At 39.6% G+C, this 26,759-nt stretch overlaps 1 protein-coding gene across 2 annotated transcripts; it reads right to left on the bottom strand.

Annotated features, from left to right (window-relative positions):
- Nucleotides 1-1,052: 1,052 nt before the first annotated feature.
- On the bottom strand, nt 1,053-21,282 carry PSMD12 (proteasome 26S subunit, non-ATPase 12; the record flags this gene model as incomplete). Of its 2 annotated transcripts, XM_084236513.1 has the most annotated exons (11): nt 21,054-21,282; nt 14,857-14,916; nt 14,641-14,769; nt 10,428-10,535; nt 8,547-8,651; nt 6,176-6,325; nt 5,946-6,080; nt 5,429-5,541; nt 4,634-4,808; nt 1,909-1,986; nt 1,053-1,262 (listed from the first exon to the last, which is right to left on the bottom strand). In XM_084236513.1, the coding sequence occupies exons 1-11, from the start codon at nt 21,159-21,161 to the stop codon at nt 1,053-1,055; spliced, it is 1,371 nt and encodes a 456-aa protein (XP_084092639.1). In that variant the 5' UTR covers nt 21,162-21,282. The 2 variants fall into 2 exon arrangements, with proteins under 2 accessions (XP_084092639.1, XP_084092640.1); XM_084236514.1 differs by lacking the exon at nt 14,857-14,916.
- Nucleotides 21,283-26,759: the final 5,477 nt, after the last annotated feature.

Below are 26,759 nucleotides of genomic sequence, written 5' to 3'. Positions count from 1 at the left end.
TTGTTTCATTTTTTTGTCTTCTCTGGAATAAATCAACTTTTCAAAATTTGCTCATTAATTGATCTCAAATGTTTTGCTTGACAGTAATACTACTTTTGTTCAATTCTATTCTAAAAGTGTCAATATTATATCATTTGCTAAGAGGGTGGCCTGAAGTCTTTATTGTAGACCTTTAAAAAACATTTTTAGGTTGTTTATCCAGTGTTCGTGTAATACAATTATAGTTCCCATAAAGAGATAATGAATTTGGAGCCAATGATGTAATTGAATCTATAAAATTAAAGCCACAGAGAAGATTAAAAATGACTTTGTATGTTAAATTGTGTCAACACCTTGGAACTTGATTTTGTTCAACAACTGGCTGAGTCAGGGGACAGGAGTGAAAAATCAAGCTACTATAATGGAAACCGGTTTGTGCAAAAAAAAAAAAAAAAAAAAAAAAGAAAAAGTAGTAGATAGATTTGGGATCACTCTATCCAGTTCATCTAGGAACTTTCTGCCACAATACCAAAATGCAAAATCTTCACAAATTACAACTCTAGCCCAAATGTTTTTATGTCCTCCTTTGCTTTTTAAGTTCTACCAAATAATTGATAGGTTTACAACAAAATTTATTTTATTTAAAAAACACTTGTCAAATCACTATTCCACAAAATGTTCAGAACACAGGTAACCATAGAAAGTAAACGTGCATATACTGCTTTTATTGTCATAATTAGGGTTGTTAGTTGAATGGAAACAAATAATAGCTAAAAAGACTTCAAATAATAGAAAAATGTATCTGGGTAAGTTATGACACAATTTTTGAGTACTGAGACAATAGAAATGTAATACAGTTTTGCATCAATCGAAAATGCAAAGTTAACAATGAAATCATGAATTGAAAGGTTGAAAGGGGACTCAAACTTACTCACTATGTTTTAAATTTTAGACAAGGAGCTGAGAATAGAAAACACCAACCCCAACATATACACCATAAGAGTCCTTTTTTTTTTTTTTTAATAATTTCCAATTTTAACTCTTTCCTAAAATTATTAGGGGCATTGGGGCCCTTATTGTAGATTATGTATCATCTCCTCTTTGGCTATGAGGTGTGTAGTTTTGTTAACTAGAGACATCAATGAGTTCAGTTTCTGAGACCAGTCATTTAATAAATTATTTGGATCCTTGGGTCTCTGGAAGTTGATAATTCCTGCCAACCTGTCTACTTTAGCAAAGATGGTCTTGTTAACTACCAGATTCGAGAGAAAAGCCTCTGACTCCTGCGAGAAAGAAAGACAAATTGGATTAAGACAAAATGATTATAGACCATAAACAAAATTCAAAGAATACATTTCCTAAACTCTTCATCCAGGACTACACAGAGCTAAAATTCATCATGAACAGTTAGCAACTGCTGCTTTCCTGTGATAATATACTTATGTCACTGAGCACCAAAGGAATGACGAGAATCTGAGTCCCCTCAGAGCCAGGCAGAGTCTGAATCTGCCTCCCTGCACACTCACAATGACACGAAACCCAGTACTTGAACACAGTACTCGTCTATGTGTCCCGGGATATCTCCAGGTGAACTGCAATCACGTCTCCCTCACATCTTTTATTTCTGTACCTCACTTCTGGGAATAAGACACATCTACAACAGAAACATACAGCTTGGACTTCAAGTCAATCAACCCAAAGACTAACATATTTACTTAAGTAAAGATTTAACCATACAAATAATATTAATGTAACTATATACTAGACGTAGCAGGCTACTTTTTGGTACTCAATGTAACATGGAGAAACTGTGTATTACCTGAACTAAATTCTTAAATAACAAAACAACACTTTCTCACTGGACTTTTACAAGTCAACTGATATTCAAAATAATTGGCCACGTATGACTCAATGTTGGTTACTACTCACATCAACAGACAGATCCAGGAGTTGTGCCATCCTCTTCATTGTTATCCTTGTGTAATACTTGGCCATTATTCTAATATTCTGGGGAAAGGAGAGAGGGCAGTTATCAGTGAGTCTAAAAGTCCATTTGTTTTCATATCCAGTTAAGATGTCAGACTCAGAGCTCTCACTTTTCTATAGCCCACCACTGGAATGATACTTAGGTATTCTGGTTTCTGAAATTATAGGTTATTTGCATATCCTCCACAACTCCCTTAAAAAAATATGTAGTCAAAATATAGGCTTATCGTCACCAAATAAGTGGTTTAAAATTATGACTGTACTAAATTATTTTTGCTAAGTGAAAGAATTCAAAGTTAAGCTTTTCTAATTATGACACAAAAGTTTAAAAGGCACAATTAAGATATACCGAGGTCATCCCAAACACCACTCACTCTGTCAACATTATAGCTACCTAAGGGCAACTTGCACTTCCCACTTCTCACTGGAAATGGTGCTGACGTTAGAGACTCTTCTTTTTTTTTAAAAAAATTATTTATTTATTCATACAAGAACTGGGGTAGAGGCCAGAGGTGTGGGGGTGAGAGGATTCACCAGAGTGGGGAACAGAACAGGCAGATCGACTGAAACACACTGCTGAGGGGAGCAGTGGGGAGACAGGAGAGGTCTGCTGCACCATGTGGGTAGCTCCCTGGCCGGGGACGGAACTCGTGCTGTAGTGGCTGTGGACAGCTTCATAGGTTGTGTCTTAACCCCTTGCGCCACCAGGGAGGCCCTAGAAATTCTTTTCTTAATGTCGTCTCTCTTAAAATAGTGCTATTACATCCATTCTCCCTCAACCCCTTGGTTAACTGCCTTAATTCAAGTCCATACCCGCACTTTAACTAGTCTCTTCTCCTCCAGGACGATACCTCTCCAAATCCATTCTCCACATTTATTCCCAGAGAGATCTTTGTAAAATACAAACCTCATTATTATCCCCACTGTTTCACTCTGGGGGTGTAGAAACTTTGTTATGATCCAGACCCTTCTTCATCTCCCTTTTCCATTCAGCTGTGCCCTTTTTCCCCAGGTTTCCCTGCCAGTCTGGGGCTCCTTGCCCTTGCTCAGATTATCTCTCCTTAAAGGGCCTGCTATCTCTTGTCTGCCTGCCAACCACATCCTCTTCTTACAAATTTTACCTCATCCATCAATTCCTTTGATTCTACCTCAACTATTCCTCCAAGTAGACTCAATCAATCCTCTCCGTATGCTTTACTCTACATTTACTTGTACCACGATACCTATTTTTTACTTATAAATACAGCTTTACTTATGATTAATTTTTGTAAACATTTACTTATTTATGCATACACGAGCTGGGGTGCAGGCCAGATGTGCAGGGGCGAGGGGGGAGAGAATTCACCAGAGACAGAGTGGGGAGCAGAGCAGGCAGATCTCCTGAAATCCACTGCTGAGAGGAGCAGCAGGAGAGACAGGAAAGGTCTGCTGTGCCACGTGGGTTGGCTCCCTGACCAGGAATCGAACTCAGGTCATAGCAGTTATAGTGCTGAGACTTAACCCCTAGGCCACCAGGGAGACCGCCCCTACTTATGATTTATTTTTAAATTGCTTGCAGGTAGGGATCACATCTTCTCTTACAAGTCCCAGCACTCTGTACAGTGTCTGGCATCTAGATGGATCATAATAGCCATTATGTGCATACTGATATAATTCAATTTGTAGTAACACCAAGATCAAAGTTCAGGTTTATGATGTGTTTCCAAGACTACCAAGTGAGTAATGAACAGAAACCGCCCCCCCACCCCCGCCACACAAACTCACCCCCCCCAAATCCTTAAGAAATTCCTTCTGCTTTGTATGTTTAAAAGTATTAAGAGGGGCTCTCAAAATGAAGCATATTAAAACATGGCTATCTTACATAGAGCTTCCGTATGATCCAGCAATTCCACTCCTAGGTGTTTACTCAAAGGACACAGAAACATCAATTCCAAAGAGCACCTGCACCCCTATGTTTATAGCAGCACTGTTTACAATAGCTAAGCTTTGGAAACAGCCCAAATGCCCAAAAATAGATGACTGGATCAAGAAGATGTGGTGCATATACACCATGGAATATTACTCAGCATTCAAAAGAAATAAACATATGCAATTTGCAGCAACATGGATGGCACTGGAAGGGATCATGCTCAGAGAAATAAGCCAGAAAGAAAAAGAAAAATACCGGATGGTCTCACTCATAGCACAAATCTAGAAAACTTAAATAAGGGACCAGGAAAATGAATAACTATAAGAAAGTGAAAATCAAAATCAACAAAAAACTATGAACCAGAGACACTCTATGGGGGGTGGGAGGAGGGGAGGGATTGGGGTCAAAATAAGGGGGTTGCAATTGTATGGGCAATAAAAGTAAAATTTATTTTAAAAAAATAATTAAAAAAAAATAATAAAACACGGCTATCTTCTCTGAAAAGCCAAAAAGGGAATGGGGGGGGGGGGAATAAGAGGGATGAAACAAATTCTGCTAAGCTTTGAGAAATTTGTAACAAAACTTTCAATAACAAATTTACACTACCACTAGACTGAGGTGGGAAAAAATCCTGAAGTAAGGAATGAAAGATACAATATTAAAAAAAAAAAAACATTCAATTATCAAACCTGAAAAGTAAAACAGTTTCTGCTCAAAGTTTACTTCTAAACTGTCATTGTTCTCATGCCAGATTCTTACATGTTCAACAACTCTGTTCTTCAAGTCTTTCCACCTTTTTTCACCTTCCTCTGTATAACCAAAAACATCAGTTGCCGGACTCTCCAAAGAACCTTTTCTTAATTCCATTCCATAGTCTTCAACAAGTGTGGACCAACGCATCAACTCCATTGTGGTAAAAAGTTTTAAAAGATCCCTGCAAATTGCATAAAACTTAATATTTCAAATCTATAAAAATTAACATCTAATACAGAGCAAAATTTTAGTATCAACAAAGGCTGTTTTTATACATTTTTATTTAAAACAAGATACATGTTGATTGTCATTTGTTCTGCCAACTTTGCCATCATTTTTACCACAGTAACTCAAACAGAGCAGATTAGCACTAAATAAACTGCTCTCTCATTATTCTATTTGACAATCTCTGGAATAACTGGCTGTAAAATGATTAATAAAAAATCCATTGTGCTTTTGTCTAATATCTGTTTTATGTCGTAAATTTTCAAAAGTATTTCTGAACATTACAAAGCCCTAAACAAAAGCTGCTAAAGTGAGTTTAAAATAAAATTTCTTGATAAGTGGTTTAGAATGAAGTATGCTATAATCTAATTACAATAATTTCTAATACAGTGCTAAAAAAATTTCACTTCATTTTCTCCAGATATATTCTTGAATAGAATCTGCAGACAACTAATTCTAATTAAGAAATCTATACTCAACCAATTTTCTCTCCAAATGGCATTTCTACCGAAATATACCATACTCATTATAAACCGGTGTTTCTACTGAGATGTACTAATTTTAAAAAATACTTACTTGTATTTAGGAATTTCTTCTAACTTCTTATCACCACTTATTCGATGAACCAAATCTGACTGTTCGTTGTCAAAAGGAGCCAAGATAACATAAAGGACAACACTTTTCAGAGCCTAAAAAAGTTGTACAACATAATTATAACGTATAAGGGGAAAAATTCTTTCCAGGCTGCCCAATTCATAGTTATCTTCCTGCAATATTTAGTTTTCATAAAATTATGACAATAAACCTTTGATAATTTGACTAGTAACCCAGGGTGACATTTTCTTGACAAGTATATAAAGAAATAGCTCTCATAATAAATCAACAGCAAATACATGTACAATATGTACAATTATAAATATAAGCTATTTAATTTAGCTTTATAAAGTAATTTTCCAAGGTAATGCTAGGTCTTAATAGAAGCAGCACCATCCAATTACATAAAATTACTGAAGTTAGTTATTTCAAAATAAATTTTAAAAATTTAAATTCTTCCTAATAAGTGTCAATGTCAAGTAAAAGAAAAGATTCTTACCTGTTGCCACTTTTCACTTTCTGCTTGTATACAAGGAGTGTCATATATTGCTCTGTAGTGCTTACAAATAGACAAATAGGAGCCCTCATGCTGATCCAGTTGAATCATTAAGTTATAGTATTTCAACTTTAATTTCTGAAAAAAAGAAATGAAAAAAGAAATTGGAGCTTATAGTCTACACCCACCCCCAACTACTTTTAAAGTAAATTTACAGTAAGAGATATGATTACCTCTGTATTTTCTTCCTGGAAAAACTTGGTATTAATTTTCTTGCTGATGATTTGTGTGCGAATATAATCCTTCACAGCTAGGCAGAGCCTCATTTGCTCCAAAATAAATTCCACTCGCTCTTTCTTTTCCATTGACCCGTAGGTTTCCACCTGGTAAAGTCCCCAAAAGTGATTTAGTAATTTTAAAAACTGCAATGAAATCAGGTATTAAAATATGCACCCTTGTAAAAAATAAGGATCTTCACTATATGGGAAGAATGATGACAATAATACAAAAAGTTAGCTTTCTCCAGGAAATTACAATGGCAAAAAAAAAAACAATAAGATTATACAGTAAAATGACTTTTCCCCCCTTTCATATAAAGTTCTATGAATTTTAGCACATTTGGAGGTGTGTATAAACACTATCACAATGAAAATATTAAACAGTCCATAAAAAAAGGAAAAAGATACAGAACAGTTCTAGCACCCCAAAAACTCCCTCACACAACTCCCTTTTGTCATACCTTCCTCACTCTGCAACGCCTAAAAATCAATGTTTTCTATCACACCTACTCTTTTTAAGAATGTTATACATAGTATGCAATCTTTTGAAACTGCCTTTGTCCACTCAGCATAATGCTAAGTGGAATAGTAAGAATCCATTGAAATTGTTGTATCTATCCAGTAACTCATTCCCGTATCCTTGCCTTTTTCAGTTCATTCTTTTTTTTTTTTTTTATAACCAAGCAGCATTCTATTGTATGAACTAGATTTTCTACTCATCTCCAGAACGCCATCTTGGCTGGTTCCATCTTTTGCCTACCACAACAAAGCAACTCTGAGTATCAGTAAACAAGTTTTGTGTGAAGTAAGTTTTAATTTCTCTTGGGTACACAGGAGTGGGACCACTGGGTCATATGGTAGGTGTGCCTGACTGTATAAAGATCTGCTGAACTGTTTTCCAAATGGCTGCACCATTTTGCATTCCCAATAGCAGCATAATGAGGGCTCTAGTTGCTTTGCATCCCTGCCAGCACTTGGTGTTATATCAGTATTTTTCAAATTTTAGAGTTTCTAATAGGTATAAAGTGGAAACTCACTGTAGTTTTAATTTGCATTTTTCTAATAGCTAATGAGGACACTGCAATTCTCAGTAAGAAAAAAGATACCAGTTGCAGACTTTCTATTTATGTAATAGTTGAAATCACACCATAAAATAAGGCACTAGTCTTCAAATTTCAGGTAAGGCTAATAAGATTCCTAATGGTTAGAGAATGTGGAGTTAACACAGACCATACACAAATACAGCATAAAGAATCACATCAAACACTATGGAAAATGATTCTTCTACAATATTTGTTATTAATACAAAATAGTATAAATGAATTTAAAAGTCTAGAATGGCTCATTTACAATGTAGAATTAAATAAGGATATCATTATTATTTGGTTTGAAGATATTTTACTTCATTGTTTTGTGATTTTTTTATTCATCAATGTTTTATTTATAAATCATTTTCCTCCCTCCATGTCAAATACTTTTTTTAAAAAAGATTTTTATTTATTTATGCATACAAGAACTGGGGTATAGGCCAGGTGTGTGTGTGAGGAGGGGTGAGAGGATTCACCAGAGACAGAGTGGGGAGCACAACAGATGAATCTACTGAAATACACTGCTGAGGGGAGCAGCGGGCAAGACAAGAGAGGTCTGCTGTGCCATGTGTGGGTCAGCTCCCTGGCTGGGGATAGAACTCATGCCACAGTGGCTGGCAATAGCTTGACAGCGCTGAGACTTCAACCCCTGCGCCACCAGGGAGGCTCCATGTCAAATACTTTTGAAGCAAATTTCTGACAACAAATTATATTTAATATTTCATTATGTGTCTCTAAGACTTAGAAAAAAAAAAGAGCATACCTAAGAATTCTTTTTATTACCAAATTATCTAGGATGTTGCCAATAGTCTTCATTTATTTTTTAAATTGAATCAGAATCCAAATAAGGCTAACTCTTTGCAACTGGTAGATGTGCTTCTTGTCTTTTTTCCTTTGTTGACATAAATCAAGTGCATTATCCCATAGTTTCCTAAAGTATGAATTTTGCTGATCACATCCCTGGGTTATCATTTAATAAACTTCTCCCTCCAAATATATCCTATAAACTGGTAGCTAAACCTAGAAGCTATATAATTGGGATTCATTTTTTTGGGCAAGAGTATTTTACTGGGGATGTTAAATCACGAGGCACATAATCCTCCTGATCAAAAACAAAATTTAAAAGTAAAACAATAGCGCCAGTAAAAAGATCAACGTTTGTGGAAATAAATTATTTCCATAAGTAAATAGAGCAGACTAAATATAAAGTTTCACACACTCTAAAACATAGCACCCACCTGTAATTCTTGTAAAATGGAGGCTGCCTCCTTCACATCACCATTTTGTTCTTTTATAGTTGCTAATGTTTTAGTCAGTCGAGCACGCTCTATTTCAACATAAATCTACAAATACAAGAAATTTATATTATCAAAATTCCTATAGAAATATCTGCAACTTTACTATGAGAAGCTAAATATGAAATCACAGCGATTAATAAATAACTGGACCACAGTTCTACATAAATGACACTGCCTTTTAAAAGGATTGGAAAGAAAATGTAAACTGTCTTTAAAAAGATTTTTGAAAAATAGCACACTTTACAAAGAGAGCATGCAGTCCAGTATCTACAGTTCCACCAATACTGTGATTCTGGCTTTTTTTTTTTTTTTTAACATTTTAAGATTTATTTTTGTTTACTTCTGCATACAAGAACTGGGGTATAGGCTACAGGGGTGTGGGGGGAAGGGTGAGAGGATTCACCAGAGACAGAATAGGGAGCAGAGCAGGAAGATCTACTGAGATACACTGCTGAGGGGAGCAGCGGGTGAGACAGGCGAGGTCTGTTGTGCCATGTAGGTCAGCTCGCTGAACTAGTGGTGCAGTGGCTGGCGACAGCGTGACAGTAGTGAAACTTTAAGTCCGGTGCCACCAGGGAGGCTCCCTGACTTATTTTTTAAATACAAGACTACTTGCTTTACAAATATCTGATATTGCAAAGTATTAAAGTTGTGAACCTTTCTTATAGCTATAAATAACATTAATGGATTTATAACTTCCAACAAATTAAACATTGTAAGTACAGGACTACAGCCTAATAATAGACCAGGGAACTAATTTACTGACCTAGGCCTGCCTACCCCCTTAGTATTTGGTGTGGAACAAGCCCCTTGCCCTATTGCACCTCCAAAGGTGGTGCAATCTCAAAAAAAAAAAAAAAAAAAAAAAAGCCCCAAAACTTGAATCTCTAATAATAAAAAAGCACTTACAGCTTGCTAAATCCACCATGCGTTTCTTCCCTTGGCAGTTCTGTATGTAATTCCCCCTGTGTATAAAATGCACTTTCCCCTACTCCCCACCCACCCTGTAGAACTTTTATTCATTCTTAAAGTCAGTTTGGCCATGACCAATTCTTTGAGGTTTTGGGCGCACCTCAGCCTGTCAGAAACAAAGGACACACAGCTACTGCCATGACAGGGCTCATCAACTATCCCTGTGTCTTTGTCTTCTGTGACAGTGACTGCCTTGAGGTAAAAAAGGATCTTGCCTCACTTTGACCTAGCACAACACAGGCGTTCAGTAAATATACACAAAGCCAAATTGGCAGTCAAAGAGTGAAGAGTCTATCCTCAAATTATAAAAATCTACCTAGAAAAGAAACATGTTCACCACAATCATCATTCCATACTTGCCCTTTTTAGAGACATGAGACTAAAGGGGAGAGTGGGGAAAGGCGCTGGAAGAAATACAAAAAGATTCTGGCAAGAGAGTGAAGTTTTGAAAATTAATCTTATGCTGTAAATGTTCTATTAATTTTAAAATTAAACCCTAGCTATCTCAAAGAAAATTTTCAAGCAAATCTAGGTCAGGGTGAAAAATTAATTAATAGTATCTTTAATTCATTATTACCAAATATAAATTTGGGCTAAGATCACTAATTCCTAGAAAAATCTGGATATTCCAAGACTATCGCTATTTAAACATACTCATTTGCATATGAGAAGACATTACAAGGAGATGTACTAAGATTCTGGTTGAACTAAGGTGATGAATTTTTTTAAGTATTTTGTCTTAAAAAATAGACACATACATACTTATATAAAATCTCTAAATATGTAAGTATCGCTGAATACAAATTAGACAATACTTGTCACTATGAGTAATGACAGCAAAAAACTTACCTTTCCTTCTGTCACCATTCGTAGAGTATCGATTAATCGAAGCTTGATTGGAAGATCTGTGATTTCCTCGACGTAAGTACAGCACTGCTGTACCATTTTTGCAACAGCCTAAAATAATAAAAACCATTCATAAATAAAATTACTCATACAGGAAAAATTTATTTTATTGATGAAGTGTTAGAGTCAAATATGGCCTTCCCAAGCAACTCCAGACACTGAAATGCCTATACAAGAACATCAAAGTCTCCCTGATAGCCAAAAAGTACTGAACGCCCAGTAACAAATGAATAAAGGTTAGGAAGAGCTCTCAGTCACAGACTTCACCACTCCTCACTACCACTGGTGAACTGACTTCACGGAAGGAGAGGTTGAGGAGCTATGTCTGGCAATATCTATCGGGAGGTTTATTAGCTAGTTGTGGGTTTTTTTTTTTTTTTTGCAGCCAAGCAGAGATGCATGGAAGAAGTGGCAGCAGACTAAAGGAAAACAAGGTGGTGGGCAAGAGAAGCACAGACCAACAGTAGCTGTGAGGGCAGTGAAGCCATGACAGTTACTGTGGCTAAGGGAGTTAAGAGTCGGTGGCAAAGGTAAAGGTCAAACAGTTTGGTCATCGGAGTGGGGAGGAGGAAGCCCAGCACCTACACTCACCTCAGTGAAACGTGACATGGCAAGTCACTGCAGCTCTTGCCCAGTTTCCCCACAGGTTATAAGCAGGCTGGATTACATTTCCTTCAGCTTTAATATTCTATGATCTAGGTCAGTGGTCAGCAAACATTTTATGTATATTTTTGTAAATATTTTAGACTTTGGGAGCCACGGGGTATATGTGACAACTATTCAACTCTGCCTTTGTAATCCCCAAGCTATATGGTCAACATTCGACACTGGGAGTAGTTGTCTTTCAACAGTTTTATCCACAAAGATGGTAGGTTTTGGTCTGTGAACCCATCATTCGCCAACCCCTATTCTAGATTCTGAACCGCATCCAACAATCATTATAATAATAACTAGGACTCTTTGTCATCAAGAAAATGATGATTACAGTAAGCACTCTTTGGTAGAGATAGCAGAAAAGGAAAAGATATTAAGTTATCAGTTACACCTCAATAAAATGGACAAAAAAATTGTAGGATATATCTTGCAAAGATTTCCTTGAAAAACATTTAATGTTCATGTAGCTGAGATTTTTTTTTTTAAATTACCTAAAAAACTGGCAGTTTGGAGACCTAGGAGTTCCAGAAAGCAAAGGTTTCATTGTAAAATATAACTCCTTCAGGAAGTGCATGGCTCTGGGACACCTGGTATATCACAAAACATGATCCCTCTAAAACTGGTTATAATAATGATTTCTATAAGGGCAGCAACTCAATAATTCTAAAAGCTGTGCAAAAAATACATTTACAAAACTAGATGGGGTGAAAAGGAAAAAACAAAACTACTACATTAATATTCTAATGACAACACCCTGCTACTCTCTGGGAGAAAAAAAAAAAGGTGGGTAAGCCATTGGGATGTTAGAGCAAGGCTTACCCCCAGTTAATTAAAAACCGTTAATTTCAAGCAACCTAGAAAAGGTTATTTTAAAAAAATCATTACTTTCTAAGTCTGATAAAGCAAAACAGAAAAATTTTATGTAAAATGTAGTAATTCTAGGAAAAGGAAAGATGTATGCTGAGTTTCTAAGCTCCTTCCACAACATGTCACAGCAAAAAGAGTAGCCCCAGTTCCAGCTTTGGTTATATCATCAGCTGACTGTGAGGTTGGCTCTGAGTTCTTTCTTCAAGAAAGTCTACCCAGTAAACTTAAATCAAATACTTTCCCTTCCTCCTGTCATATCTCTTAGCACTTTTCAGTATTCTCATGTCATATATATATTGCCTAGTGTGTGCACGTAATTTTTTCTTTTAAAGAATAAATCTTACGGCACTTGTTAAAGATGTGCTATGATAGGGCCTCCCTGGTGGAGCAGGCGGTTGAGCACAGCGCTCTGAAGCTGTCCACAGCCTTTGTAGTGTGGGTTCGATCCCCGCTGGCCTCAGAGCAACCCACATGGCAAGCAGACCTCTCCTGTCTCGCCCACTGCTTCCCTCAGCAGTATATTTCAGTCAGTCTGCCTGGTCTGTTCCCCACTCTGTCTCTGGTGAATTTTCTCACCCTCCCGCACATCTGGCCTGTACTCCGGTTCTTGTATAAATAAATAAATCTTAAAAAAAAAAAAAATGGACTATGATAACTTATGATTTATATTCCATACTAACCACTAGGTTACTTGAAGACAAGAACTGTCAATGGCATGTTTCTTCACATTGCAAGAGCTTTACAACTAAATTTCAGTTTCCCCACCAGAAAAAGCAACAGAGGGGCCTCCCTGGTGGCGTAGGGTTTAAGTCTCAGCACCATCACCTCTAAAGCCTGGGTTTGATCCCCAGCCAGGGAGCCAGCTCACAGGCCTCTCCTGTCTCGCCCGCTGTTCCCCTTAGTGTATTTCAGTAGCTTTGCCTATTGTGCTCCCCATTCTGTCTCTGGAAATCCTCTCACCACATCCTCTCACTGCCCTGCCTCTAGTCTACACCCCAGTTCTTCTAGGCATAAATAAAGAAATCTTAAAAAAAAAAAAAAAAGGCAACAGAATAAAACAGTCCCTTCTACTAGTTCTAATATTTTGTTATGAATTAAATCTCTATTTTAGGATACATGTTTTGAACAGTACTAATACTATATGTAACACCTATTTGTTTATTTTATCCCAGGTTGCCACAAGAACTCTAGATAAATGGCCTTTAAAAATTATTCCACCCAGGGCCTCCCCGGTGGCGCGGCGGTTGAGCGCTGGGTTGCGGAGCTGCGCGCGGCCTCTGCGGCGCCGGTTCGATCCCCGGCTGCTCCCCGGCCACCAGAGGAGGGTCCCACATGGCGTGCAGACCTCTCCTGCCGCCCGCTGCTCCCCTCAGCAGTGTACTTCGGTCCTTCTGCCTGCTCTGCTCCCCGCTCTGGCTCTGGTGAATTCTCTCACCCTCCCGCGCTTCTGACTGTACCCAGTGCATGTATAAACAAAACAAACAAACAAACCAGCAAACAAATAAATAAAAAAATAAAGCATGCCTCTAAAAAAAAAAAAAAAAAAAAAAAAAAAAAAAAATTATTCCACCCATAGAAAGCAAATATCTTAGAAAATCGAAGGAAAATGACAGTTGATCTATATTGGCCTCTCAAGTCATACATTTCATATTCAAAAGTACTAGACTGCCTCAATACGTTAATTCTTATTTTTTTTTATTTTTAATTTTTTTTTTAATTTTCTAGAGGCATGTCTTATTTATTTATTTATTATTTGTTTGTTTGGTTGGTTTATACATGCACTGGGTACAGTCAGAAGTGCGGGAGGGTGAGAGAATTCACCAGAGCCAGAGCGGGGAGCAGAGCAGGCAGAAGGACCGAAGCACACTGCTGAGGGGAGCAGCGGGCGGCAGGAGAGGTCTGCGCGCCATGTGGGACCCTCCTCCAGTGGCCGGGGAGTAGCCGGGGATCGAACCCGCGCCGCAGAGGCCGCGGGCAGCTTCGCAACCCAGCGCTCAACCGCTGCGCCACCGGGGAGGCCCAATACGTTAATTCTTAACACTGAATTTTATATGCACGGAAACTTATCTAAAAACAAAAAAGGGAACAATTACAGTAACTTTGTTTATTGCATAAAAGAATTTAACCCAGCCTTAATACGAAGCTCAGTCTAGCAGCTGAGTAATCAGTAAAATAAGGGATTTGAATAAAAATCCTATATTTCTGTTTCTGGCTCCACAAGTACCCTGTGTGACAATGTCATTATCTCTTTTATTTGCAAGCAAAATATAAAAAACCAGACACTGCTCAGAGAACAGCATGTCAAAAATGAGATATAAATGTAAAAAGTAGAATCTACTTTCACAAAGCATCATTTAAATATATCTCAGGCAGAAGAAGGAGGAAACAGTAAAGAAAATCCAGCTTCACAAAGACAGCAAAACAAGAACATATATAATCTTTAAACGAAATGAATAGTGAAAATAATCTGTCTGAAAATGGCCTTAAAAATAAGTTAAGGGTTTAATAAAAGATATAAGATTAGGAAAACTATTATAGACAACACAGTCATTTAAAACAATAAACAAAGAATACTTTTATAAATGTCCTTATGTAAATGCTAACACATTTGTTTTTTGAGCAATCGTGAACTCACTTGTTTTAACTGACTCCGCCTTTTTGACAAAAGCATAATATTTTCATTAAGTAAATCCCATTCTTTAGCCTCATAGCACATCTTCACTACTGCAACTAAGATACGGGAGGTAGACACCATATCAGAAGCCTGTAAGAATGAAAATACATTACAAGTTAATAGAAAAAAAATAAGTGAAATTAATGGTGACTGAGATTTTCACTACAATCTACTTACAGTACGGGTCTGTTTTTCCAAAGAGAGAAGAGTTTCAATGACTTCTTGAAGTCTTCCTTCCTAAAACAAAAGATAAAAAATGAACACAAAACAACACCAACACAATACCAATAACTACTCCACAATGAGACGCTCCTGACAGAAAAAAATGAGCAGCCTATTCTAGAGGAAAGGGACCACCCCCATTACTATTTTTGTTTTGTTTCTCTCCTTTTCATGACAGTGCTTGCTTCTCCAGTGAGTTCTACAAGTCAGTGATTCCCAACGTGGGGCCCACAAACTATTGTTAACATTTCAGAATGCCTAAGAGAAACAGAATACAGAACAGCAATGGCTTAACACCCAAGAAAAACATGGCTTTGTTTTGGATTCTGACTTATCAACTCACTGTGGTGACACCTGTTACCTGTTCTCCACATGCTTAACTGGCAGTCACGAGTCTTTGAAGACTAAAAATGGGAAAATGAATGCTCTTTTTAAGTTCACCATGATTATTTTAAAACATGAAGTTTTAAGGAGAAAAAAAGGGAAAAAGGTAGAAAACCCTGGCTCAGTTTTTCACTAACTTTAAAAATAAGTCAACAATGTGCTTAAAGGAAATGAAGACCACCTGAGACTACCCAAAAGCTATTTTTACTAAGTCATGCTCTGAAGCAGACACTGATCCAACTGAAATACACCCCTTTGTGTTAACTGATAACCCCATCTCATATGCAAAAACAAGTCTCCCTGGGACATACATTTAGAAATGAGAACAAAATTTAAATATGAACCTACATGATAACACAGCAGGACTAAAATAACCCAAATAAGCCATCCTAATAAGACTCTTACACTGTAAGTGCTGTAAGTCTCACCTGACCCACCACCGGAGTTGTAGCACCCCTTCTTACCCTGGGGTTGATGGCCTCCCTGACACCCCCCGACTCTGGTAACCACTATATTTTCTGAGTCTAAAAGTTATTTTTGTTGTGATTTGTTAGTTTTGCTTTGGTTATTTATATTCCACATGCTAGAGAAACCATCTGGCAACTGTCTTTCACTTTCTGGCTTATTCCACTTAGCATAATCACCTCAGTTCCATCTATGAGGTTGCAAAAGGCAAGATCATCTTTTTTAATAGCTGAGTGGAAATCAAGCACTTTGATTAAAAACAAACCAATTTTGTTTTTGCAAAAACTGCACAAAAATCGCATTTATTTAATATATTAATAACTGTAAATCAACAGGAAGTGATGAGGGCTTTATTTAGAAACTTTTTCTAATCATAAATGAAAAATTTTGCCTTGATATTCACGGATGGTACATACTAGTATTCTTTTATTGATGAAAAGAAACTAATCAGTTTATGAATTAAGGGTATAAGTAATGTTTGGGCTTTTCAAAAATCTGTTTCCCTATTTTCCAAGATAACTTTTAAGCTATGAATGTCTTTTTTTTAAAGATTTATTTTATTTATGCATACATGAACTGGGGGACAGGCCAGAGGTATAGGGGGTGAGAGGATTCACCATAGACAGAATGGGGAACAGAACAGGCAGATTGACTGAAATACACTGCTGAGGGGAGCAGCAGGCAAGGCAGGAGAGGTCTGCTGTGCCATGTGAGTCAGCTCCCTGGCTGGGGTTGAACTTGTGCTGCAGTGGCTGTGAAGAGCTTCATAGTGTAGAGACTTAACTTCTAGTGCCTCTAGAAAGTTTTTACCATCTTTCTAATCTCACTAGAAAGTAAACTCTGTGAGAGCAGAGGCATGTCTACACTGTCCACCACTGTAGCTCAGCTTCTGCACTTGGCCAAGAGCATAATGGTGCTTCCGTGGATACTTTGGTATATCCTTAATAGTTGGCCCCATAGTTATTAATTTATATGTCTTGTCTCCTAAATGTTCTGTAAGTTCCCTTAGAGCCGGAGCTTGCTTGATTATTGTTGCTACCCTTATACCTCCTTGCACTGAATGGATCAACACTGACTTAAACTTCAGTTGACCTCAATGACTTACAATTTCTGATTCTAGCTGTCATAGTAAGTAGGACGTAGTAAGTTACATGCCTGACAATTCAGGGCCATCTGAGGGACACGAACATCTATTTGTTAAAACACCTCCCGATCCTCTAATCAGCCCACTTTCCCCTCTCAATCTTCCATTTCAATCCTCAGGCTAACCATATTCCTCTAGTCTTTCACATCTATCCATAGCTGTCAAAATTCTACCTTCTTGATGCCTCCTTTCAATTCAAAGGAAAAGATGGTCCAAGCGATCAAAACCAACTTGTTAGAACACATGACTTTTGTAACTCATTTTTTCTCATTAAAATAATCCTTGTAATTGAGGTAACTGATGGCGTTTGTTCAACATAAATACATGCTGGGTGTCTAGAAAATGTGTGTGTTTGGGTGTTAAAAGAATCCAATCTTTTAATGATTTGTTAAACTTAAACAACAAAAAGGTCAAGAAAGAATCACAAATAGCTGAAATTGAATGCCAATCCAAATTTTAAAGACCTTTTTCTTAGAGGCCTTTTGTTCAAGTTGCTAACAACCAGTGAACCGTTTACACTGTCACCTCAGGTAAGATACCAACTCTCTCCTGCTTTCAATCTTCTCTTCAGTGAAATGTGCCTAATAACATTTCCCGTCCCCTAGGGTTGGTATAAGTATTAAAGCACCAAAGTATGCCGGGACATAGTATGCATATCATCAGCATAATAGCTAAGACTATATGGACTTAAATATTACTGTTATTTGCTAGTGAATATTGAGACAATGATACAGAATGTACAGTCACTGAGGTGAGAAACTGTACCCCTGAAACCTGTATAGTACTTAAACTTGTATTGTTTCAGTAAAAAAGAAAGAAGACATAGAAACAGAATTGTACTAGATCACAACTATAGGAGAGTCAGAGAGCTTAGATTCGGCAATTTTAGCACCCAGGCCTAGACTTCAGTCTGCCCTTGGAAGGCTTCTGCTACATGTGGTCTTAAGTCTCTAGACACATGATTTTTAAAAATTATATTTATATATATATATTTTACATCATTTTTTAAAAATTAATTTTTATTCAATGAGTTTAATTTTATTATTTTATTGAGGTAATGTTGGTTTACAGCATATAGTTCCTATATGATTTATTTATTTATTGAAAGATTTATTATTTATTTATATAAGCACTGGGTACAGTCAGAAGCACAGGAGGGTGAGAGAATTCACCAGAGCCAGAGCAGGGAGCAGAACAGGCAGAAGGACCGAAGAACACTGCTGAGGGAAGCAGCAGGCGGCAGGAGAGGTCTGCGCGCCATGCGGGACCTTGGCCCAGCAGCCGGGGATCAAACCGGTGCGGCAGAGGCTGCGGGCAGGTTCGCAACCCAGCGCTCAACCGCTGCGCCACCGGGGAGGCCCTTACATCATTTTTTTTAAGCAATGTTTGCTTTCTTTTCTCAGGTGTAGTCCCCATAGAATTTCCACCACCAATTCACCCATGCACCATCATCATATGTAGACACAAGATTTTTATCTCCAAAATGTCTTTCACATTAAAAATAAAAAATGTCTTGAATCCAAATGTCTTTAATTTTATCTAGTTTAACAGGCTCCAATATTCTTGTTTTAAAAACTTCAGTTACCCATTTAACACCTAAAAAGCTATTTGGCATTTGTAGTTTGTCTTTTTAATCATATGACAATGTCCTAAGTAAATGTCATAAATGTGATTGCTAGACAACTGTAGCAGTGAAATATTTCTTACAAACCCTTACTGGCATATAAGGTATATGAGGGCAAGAGTTCTAATAATCTTTATATTCCCCACAATGTCTAGCACTGACTAGGTCTTGCACACACAGGCTATCAAAAGAAATTGTTTTATCTCCCAGGTCTGTTTTAAAAACAGTTGTACTTTAAAACAAATTTTTTATTTGGGCCTCCCTGGTGGTGCAAGGGTTTAAGCCTCAGCACTATGAAGCTGCTGGCAGCCATTGTGGCATGAGCTGATCCCCTGGCCAGGGAGCTGACCCACATGGTGCAGCAGACCTCTCCTGTATTGCCTGCTGCTCCCCCTCAGCAGTGTATTTCAGTCAGTCTGCCTGTTCTGTTCCCCACTCTGTCTCTGGTGAATCCTCTTACCCCCTACCCCCTCCACCTCTGGCTTACACCCCAGCTCTTGTATGCATTAAATAAATAAATCTAAAAAAAAAAATCACCCCAAATTTCTTCTTTATGGACACTTTAATTCTATTAATTCTGAAATGGCGATTCAGGTGCTGACTTTGGCCTGTAGGTATGCTTTGTTTGATCTACATGATAATGGCTCAAATAGTATTTTAGAACAAATTAGTGTCTAGTTTCCAAATATTCAGGTTTTTAGTATGAAATCTATATTCCTGCTCTCTCCCTTAAATTACAAGAGATGACGTGTCTCTTCATCCCCAACTGACAAAGGTTAACTGGAGGTGAAGAGTTACTGCCCCCGTCCCCTGAGCATTGCTCAGAAGTTCAGTTTCCATTACACTGGGCTCACTAGGCAAGACAGCATGGCGAGGGCACAAGCCCTCGGATTTGCATCTCGCTCCACCACTTTACTAGCAGTATAACCTCAGCACAATGGGACTCAACTTCTCTTACTGTGTTTTCTTGCCTTGAAATACTAATAACTATGACATAGGGCTAAGAATCAAATTATTAAATACATAAAAACATTTAACCTAATGTCTAGCACAGTAGAAAGTACCCAATGAATGTCAGCTATTGTTATTTGCCTGCTACTCTCAGTGTGTTTCCCCACCCTTATGTAAATGATGATGTTTCTTCAGACCAGCTGCTAGAAAGTGCAGGGATAAGTTATGGCTCCTCTCCCTCAAGTATACTTGAACCTAAAAGAAATACAGGTGTACCAGCCTCATCACCTTTTCCTACACTTACTTTTCATAAAGCCCCATTAAATTCTTTTTTGGGGAAAAAGAGGCATTAAAAAGGTTTCTTTCTAAGAACTAAATGTGAAGTATCACTTAACATTCTTCTTGACCCTGAATTTATTACACTTTAATGTACTTATGCAGTAAGCTCCTTAAGGGATAAAAACAACTCTATTACCAAATTCATCCCTGGTGAACAGCAATAAATGTTTGTGGCTGGACTGATCAAGGTATTTACTGAGGCCTGAGCATAATCCTGAGCAATAGCCTATGATGGAGTTGATTCAACATGCACTCTAAACCCAGTTAGGCAAACCAAGTTTTGAATCCTGGTTCTATCACTAAGTGTAACACGGGACAAAAAAACAAAACAACAACAACAACAAAAAAAACCCCTTGATTTCTTTATATGTAAAATGATACACAAAATTGCTTGACACATAGCAGGGAGGCAATGATAAATGTCGGTCGGTATCAAGTTAAATTTCTATCCCGACGGCAGATAAGCAATCGGGCTAAACTACTGTTCAAAACCTCCTCTAATTAGTTTATTTCGGACTTCAGTGTCTATTTGTCTTTACTTCTGTACTTCCCCCTCCAGGAATTACTCCCTCCCATTCCGATCTTACCATTCTTCAAGACCCAACACAAATGTTACCTTCTCTGCAATACCTTCCCTTACCCCACCAGTGAGAATGAGGCTTCCTTCTGTGTTCCAGGAACACTTTAGACTTGCATGGCACTCACCATCTTTCATGACTTGTCTAGTAGGTTATGTACACGAACCCCTTAAGGACTGGGGTTCCGCGTCCATCACCTTCCTACCACCACTTTCTGTCCCTTCTGGCCAAAGGCCAGGCACAACGCCACGATCGGTAAACATCTTGTCACAAACTGATTTCAGCATGGGCGAACAGAACGAAACTCTCTGATCCAGCCTGAATGATGAAGCTTCCCTAATCCTCGAGAAACTTAAAAGTCAACGTGACGCTGTATCCAAGAAAAGGCAAAAACAAACAAAAATTACTAGAGGGCCCCAGCTCCTCCGGGGCGCGAGTGACCATCGGTGCGGCGGAGGGCTGGGGGCGCTGGAAGCACCAGGTGCTCCGGCTGGGGGGGTCTCCCAGGCCGGGCAGCCCTGGGATCTCCTACCCACGCAGCCCCAACCCCGGCAGGGCAGGCAATGGGGGGATGCGCGCTCCAGCCCGCAGGCCCCCTGAGGCCTACAGGCTGCGCGCCGTGACTCAGCCCCTGGCGCCCGCCAACAGCCAGCCGGCCTCACCTCACCTTGGCCAGCTTCTCGCACTCGGGCAGACGCTGGTCCACCGTGGCGCTGTAGTCCACCTCCATCTTGACGATGCGCCCATCTGCCCGCTCCGAGCCGCCGTCCGCCATGGTCCCTGCCTGAGCGCCCCTTGATGTCCTCCTGTTCGGCCACTGCTCGTCACCCACACCGGAAGCAGCGCGCACACCCGCTCAGGCAGCGTGTCGGAAGCCCGCGCGAAGGACCCCGCGAGGCCCCCTGCGCCGGCCGCCAGTCAGGCACTGGCGCGGGCAGCCCTGGGGGCGGGGCGTGGGCGGGGAGGGGGCGGGGCTAGGCGCTCGCCTGGCAGGCTTGGTGCGCTCTGGGCTCTGGAGACAGACTTACCCCTCTGGAAGCTGTGGTGAGGGGAACTGGTGCAATAGCATGGACCACACCATTTAGTCTTACACCCCTGCTTTGGAATACTATGATTTCTTCCAGCCGTGAGCAAGTCCCTTCACTTTACTGGGATAGGGGCTTTCTCGTCGTGGTGGCTGCCTCTGTGGAATTTCTGCAAGTTCCCAAGGAAAGCTATAGGGCCGCGACTCAGTAAGATAAAGTGATTTTTGTTTTGCTTTCACTTTTACTATAGTCCACTTCGTTGGTAAGAATGATCTTTTGGAAAGAAATTTTATTTGCCAGTCCTGTAGGACGTTGGTGAGCGTGAATTAAGGTCACCTAGGCCAGAATATTTCATTGCTAAGGATAGTGCAGGCTTTATTATCAGCCACGCCCTCTGTGTCCTTATTTAAAACGCCTAGGGTCCTTGAAAGTGCGAATGAGGTTGTGTGTGGTGTGGTCAAAGCGTCAACTGTAGCTTGGGAGGCAAACAGGAGATTTTGGAGTGATCTAGCAGTTCTCAATTTAATCAGCACCAGCATCCCTGGATGCATGCCAAATAGATATTTTACTGTTTTAAAGATTTATTTTTTTATTTATTTATGCATACAAGAACTGGAGTGTAGGCCAGAGCTGGAGGGGGATGGGTGGGGGAGAGGATTCACCAGCGACAGAGTGGGGAGCAGAACAGGCTGATGTCCTGAAATGCACTGCTGAGGGGGGCAGCGGGCCAGGCAGGAGAGGTCTGCTGTGCCTTGTGGGTTAGCTCCCTCCCTGGGGGATGGAAGTCAGGTCCCAGTGGCTGTGGGTAGCTTGATAGTACTGAGACTTGAACCCCTGCATCACCAGGGAGGCCCAATATTTTACTGTTTTATGAAATTCGTATAATATGACCCATCTATACACAGGTAAAGCAAGACAACATCCTGGCTAAAAAGAACAAACCTTTGAAGAGGGCAAAATAATATATATTTCAAAATGTAAAGGCTAAAATACATCTACAGTAGAAACAACAAGCAAGTGGCCATTTGTACCCACACACAATAACTGTAAATGCAAATAGGTGTGTTCTGTTGGTTCCTTAAGCATCAAAAGGGCTTTTTGGCAGCCAGATTTTTCCAAAACGATGTACAACTCAGTAAAATTCTGACTTACAGTATCATCTTCATTGTTTTTCACATAGATGAGTTCTTAAACACTTTAGAGCATATTAAAACTTAAAAAAAAAATAACCTGGGGCCTCCCTGGTGGTACAAGGGGTTAAGCATCAGCACTATGAAGCAATCTACAACGACTGTAGCATGAGTTCGATCCCTCGCCAGGGAGGTGACGCACATGGCACACAGACCTCTTCTGGCTCACCTGCTGCTCCCCTCAGCAGTGTATTTCAGTCAATCCGCCTGTTCTGCTCTCCCCTCTGTCTCTGGTGAATCCTCTCACTCCCCGCACCTCTGGCCTACACCCCAGTTTTTATATACATAAATAAAAATAAATCTTAAAAAAATAGCCTGGCACCTGTTGATCTTCAGTGATCCATACCTGGAACATATGTTACAATGCAATGTCACTGCAATAAAAAAATATGATAGAAAACTAAAAAAAAAAAAAAAAAAAAAAAAGCATGGCATATATAAAATGGAGTTAGAGTCTAGACCTCAGACATCTGAGTAGGAGTCTGGCAGGACATTCAATCTCACAAAATGTGGGACCATATTTTATTGTGTAGACTGGTTATATTGCCCAGTGCTAGCAGCCCTCTTTTCCCAAATGATTGCGAGGACCCAAAATTTTCTTGTGTGTTTCTGAAACACATGCTAGGAGGCAATGTTGAGATGCACTAGGCTAAGATGTTTTTGCCTCTTTATTTGGTGTGAAGTTGCGTTGGCTACTGTACCTGGATTAAGGGATTTGGAGGTCTACATTTTGTGTGAAGAGTTTGGGAAGACAGAAAGTAACGAAGGTTTGAGGGAGTAAATAAATTTATTGTTTCCAGAATTAAAAACTAAGAGTGGGCCTCCCTGGTGGTGCAGGGGCTAAAGTCAGCGCAACCCAGCGCTTAACTGCTGCGCCACCGGGGAGGCCCAAAGCTTTGGTTTTTAATGTAGGTGAGGTAAGAAGCCAGTGGGGATTTGGGGCAAATATTGCGTGAACTGATTTATATAGTAAAAGAATCAGGGGCCTCCCTGGTGGCGCAGGGGTTAAGATGCAACCTATGAGGCTGTCTGCAGACACTGCAGCACGAGTTCGATCCCTGGCCAGGGAGCAACCCACATGGCGCAGCAGACCTCTCCTGACTCACCCATTGCTCCCCTCAGCAGTGTATTTCAGTGGATCTGCCTGTTCTATTCTCCCACTCTGTCTCTGGTGAATCCTCTCACCCCCCACACCTCTGGCCTGTACCCCAGTTCTTGTATGCATAAATAAATAAATCTTTAAAAAAAGAAAAGAATCACCTTGGCTGCTATGTTAGGTTGGGCAGAAGCTGGGAGGCTAGTTGGGAAGTTATTGCAGTAATCTGGGAGGAAAATTATGTTGTCTTGGACCAGGGTGGATGCAGAAGTGGCTAGACTCTGGATATAATTTGAAGATAAAGCCAAGATAGACCTTGCTATTGGATGTCAGGGTAAAGGGGTCAAAGATATCGGCAAGATTTTTGAGCTAAGCACCTGAAAGATGGAGATGTTATTTAATTACCGCGGTATAGAGGGATAAGTACTAGTAATTCAGGGGAAAAGGATGGGCTGTCAGCTTTGGATATGGTAAATTTGAGGCGCCCATTGGATATTGAGGTGACATAGAGAAGACAAGTGTCAAGTGAAGGAGAGTCATTTGGGCTAGAGACTTGAGTTTAGGAGTCATGCCTATTAATAGTGTCTTAAGTCGTAAGACTTACATTATGAAAATTTTCCTGAAATTTGTGTAAAATATTTGCTTCTCTAAGTTGCCTATTTTAAAGGTAGTGGGAGAACTTGGTATTTTCAAGTTGCCTCCGAATCATTTTGTAAAGAAAAGGGTACTGTAGTTGATCTGTTGAGTAAACCTCTAGGTCCTGTGTTAGAATGACTTCGTGTCAAGTGGGCATAATTATACCAGGTGAATAAAGTCATAACTAACCCATTATATTCATTTACTCTTGCTGCTATAACAAATAACCACAAAGTCAGAGACTTAAACAAAAAAATATTCCTTTGTAATCTGGGATTTGGAAGTCGGACATTATATGTCTGGCCAGAAATCAAGGTAGGGCAGGGATACCCTCCCTCAAAGGGGGAGAGAACAATCCATTCCTGGCCTCTTCCAGCTTCTGGTGGCTCCTGGCATTCCTTGGTTTATGGCCTCATAGCTCTCCTCTCTGCCTTCAGGATCACATTGCTGCTTCCTCTTCGGTGTGTGTCCAGTCTCCCTCTGCCTTTCCCCTAGAGACACTTGTGACAGTATTTAGGGTATTTAGGGCCTGCCCAGATAATCCAGGATAATCTCAGGGTATTAAAGAGCTATAATAAGCTATGCTTACACAGTTGCCTCCTCTTCAAGGACACTCAGAATCAATGTCCTTCATCACTAAAATGTCTCTCCGGAGAGTATAGGTTGCAGGTAGTCTCATAATTCATCTCACAATTTTTCATTGTTTTGCCAGTTTCTATAAAAACTGCTAATACAGTGAAAGTTAAATGGATTAGTCTATTACTGGTTTATTTTTTTAAAGGTTTATTTATTTATGCATACAAGAACAGGGGTATAGGCCAGAGGTGGGGGTGAGAGGATTCACCAGAGACAGAGTGGGGAACAGAACAGACAGACTGACTGAAATACACTGCTGAGGGGAGCAGCAGGAGAGTCAGGAGAGGTCTGCTGCACCATGTGGGTAACTCCCTGGCCGGGGATCGAATTCATGCTGCAGCGGCTGTGGTTAGCTTCATTGGTTATGTCTTAACCCCTTGTGCCACCAGGGAGGCCCTGGTTTGTTTATTTAAAAAAGAAAAGATAAAACTACACTTTTGACTGTGGAACCTCCAGGTTTTTTTTTTTCCCCCACATGCAGCAATTTGTACTACATCATTTAATTTTTATTTTATGAGCATACTATATCACTACAAGCATTTACACATTAAAGGCCTTGTCTGTATTTAACAGAGGCCTGATAAATGGGTCTACATGCAAGAATTGCTTTGGGACGTGCTTTGTTTAGTTTTAAGAATGCATTTAACATTTGCTTTGGACCTGACAAGGTCAGACATACAGGTGCTTATAATACACACACCCAGACTTTGACATAGACTATGCTGGAATGAAACAATATTTATAAAACAAAAATTAATTGTAAGAATCACATTTGATTTTCAGAAATTGCCCTTCAAAAGGGAGCACATGACAGAAAGTCCCAGGACCAACAGTGGCCAAAGCTGGAATAATTTGAGCAGCAAAATAAATAATACAGTATTGACTTATAACTCAAAGTAGGGAATAAAATGCACGAGTCCACACTGATATAACCTATTACTGGATGAATAAATAAGTGAGGGAGAAGGGACAAATCCTGCATAATTCCACATTGTGTGTGTAGACACCCTCCCCTCAAGAAAATGGACTTAATGCTACCCCCATGAGTGTAGGTCACCCTTAGTGACTCACTGCCAAAAAATTGACTATGCAAAGAGGAGAAAGGTAACTTTACAAGGGAAAATATGGCAGACATCCTTTAACCAAGTGATCAAGGGTAAGGTCAAGGTCTCCTTTATGAACAGACACCCTTGTGTGTCTTTATGAACAAGGGTGTGAGAAGGGGGCATCTTATCACTGTGACGTAACCGTTGTGTTTTATTCCTTATCGCCTTAGCCCTAAAAAGTCAGTGTCTCCAAAAGCTGCTTCTTGGTGTAGCTAAATATTTAGTTAAGATTAATGAATGTTACTCTGGCCCAGTGGTTCTCCACTGCTGGAGTGTCCCCTTCCACCACCACCCCTAGATTTAACATTGTGTGTGCATGTATGTGGAAGGAAGGTTGCTGATAGTGTGTAGAGGCCAAGGATGCTGCTGAACATCCTACAGTGACCCCCCACAACAAAGAATTATCTGGCATCAAGTGTCAGCAATGCTGAAGTTGAACACCCCAAAAGAATACCCCAATGTCTAGCATATATTTATTGGGTTCCTACAATATCCCTCGCAGCAGGCTACATTTTCCAGGTGACACAGATAGAACAGGGTCTTTCTCCTCAGCGTAATGTCATGTGGGGGACTCGAATAGGTGGGATGCTTACAGTATTGACATGATATGACATGGCTGCACTTGCATACAAGACCAAAACGAATAGTCCAGATAATTGTACATAGTCCAGATAAGTGTGTGGG

Source organism: Talpa europaea (assembly GCF_964194135.1).
Source record: "Talpa europaea genome assembly, chromosome: 7".
In the NCBI taxonomy this organism is placed as follows: domain Eukaryota; kingdom Metazoa; phylum Chordata; class Mammalia; order Eulipotyphla; family Talpidae; genus Talpa; species Talpa europaea.
The sequence above is the reverse complement of the archived record's forward strand: the minus strand, read 5'-3'. Positions and strand labels throughout refer to the sequence as shown.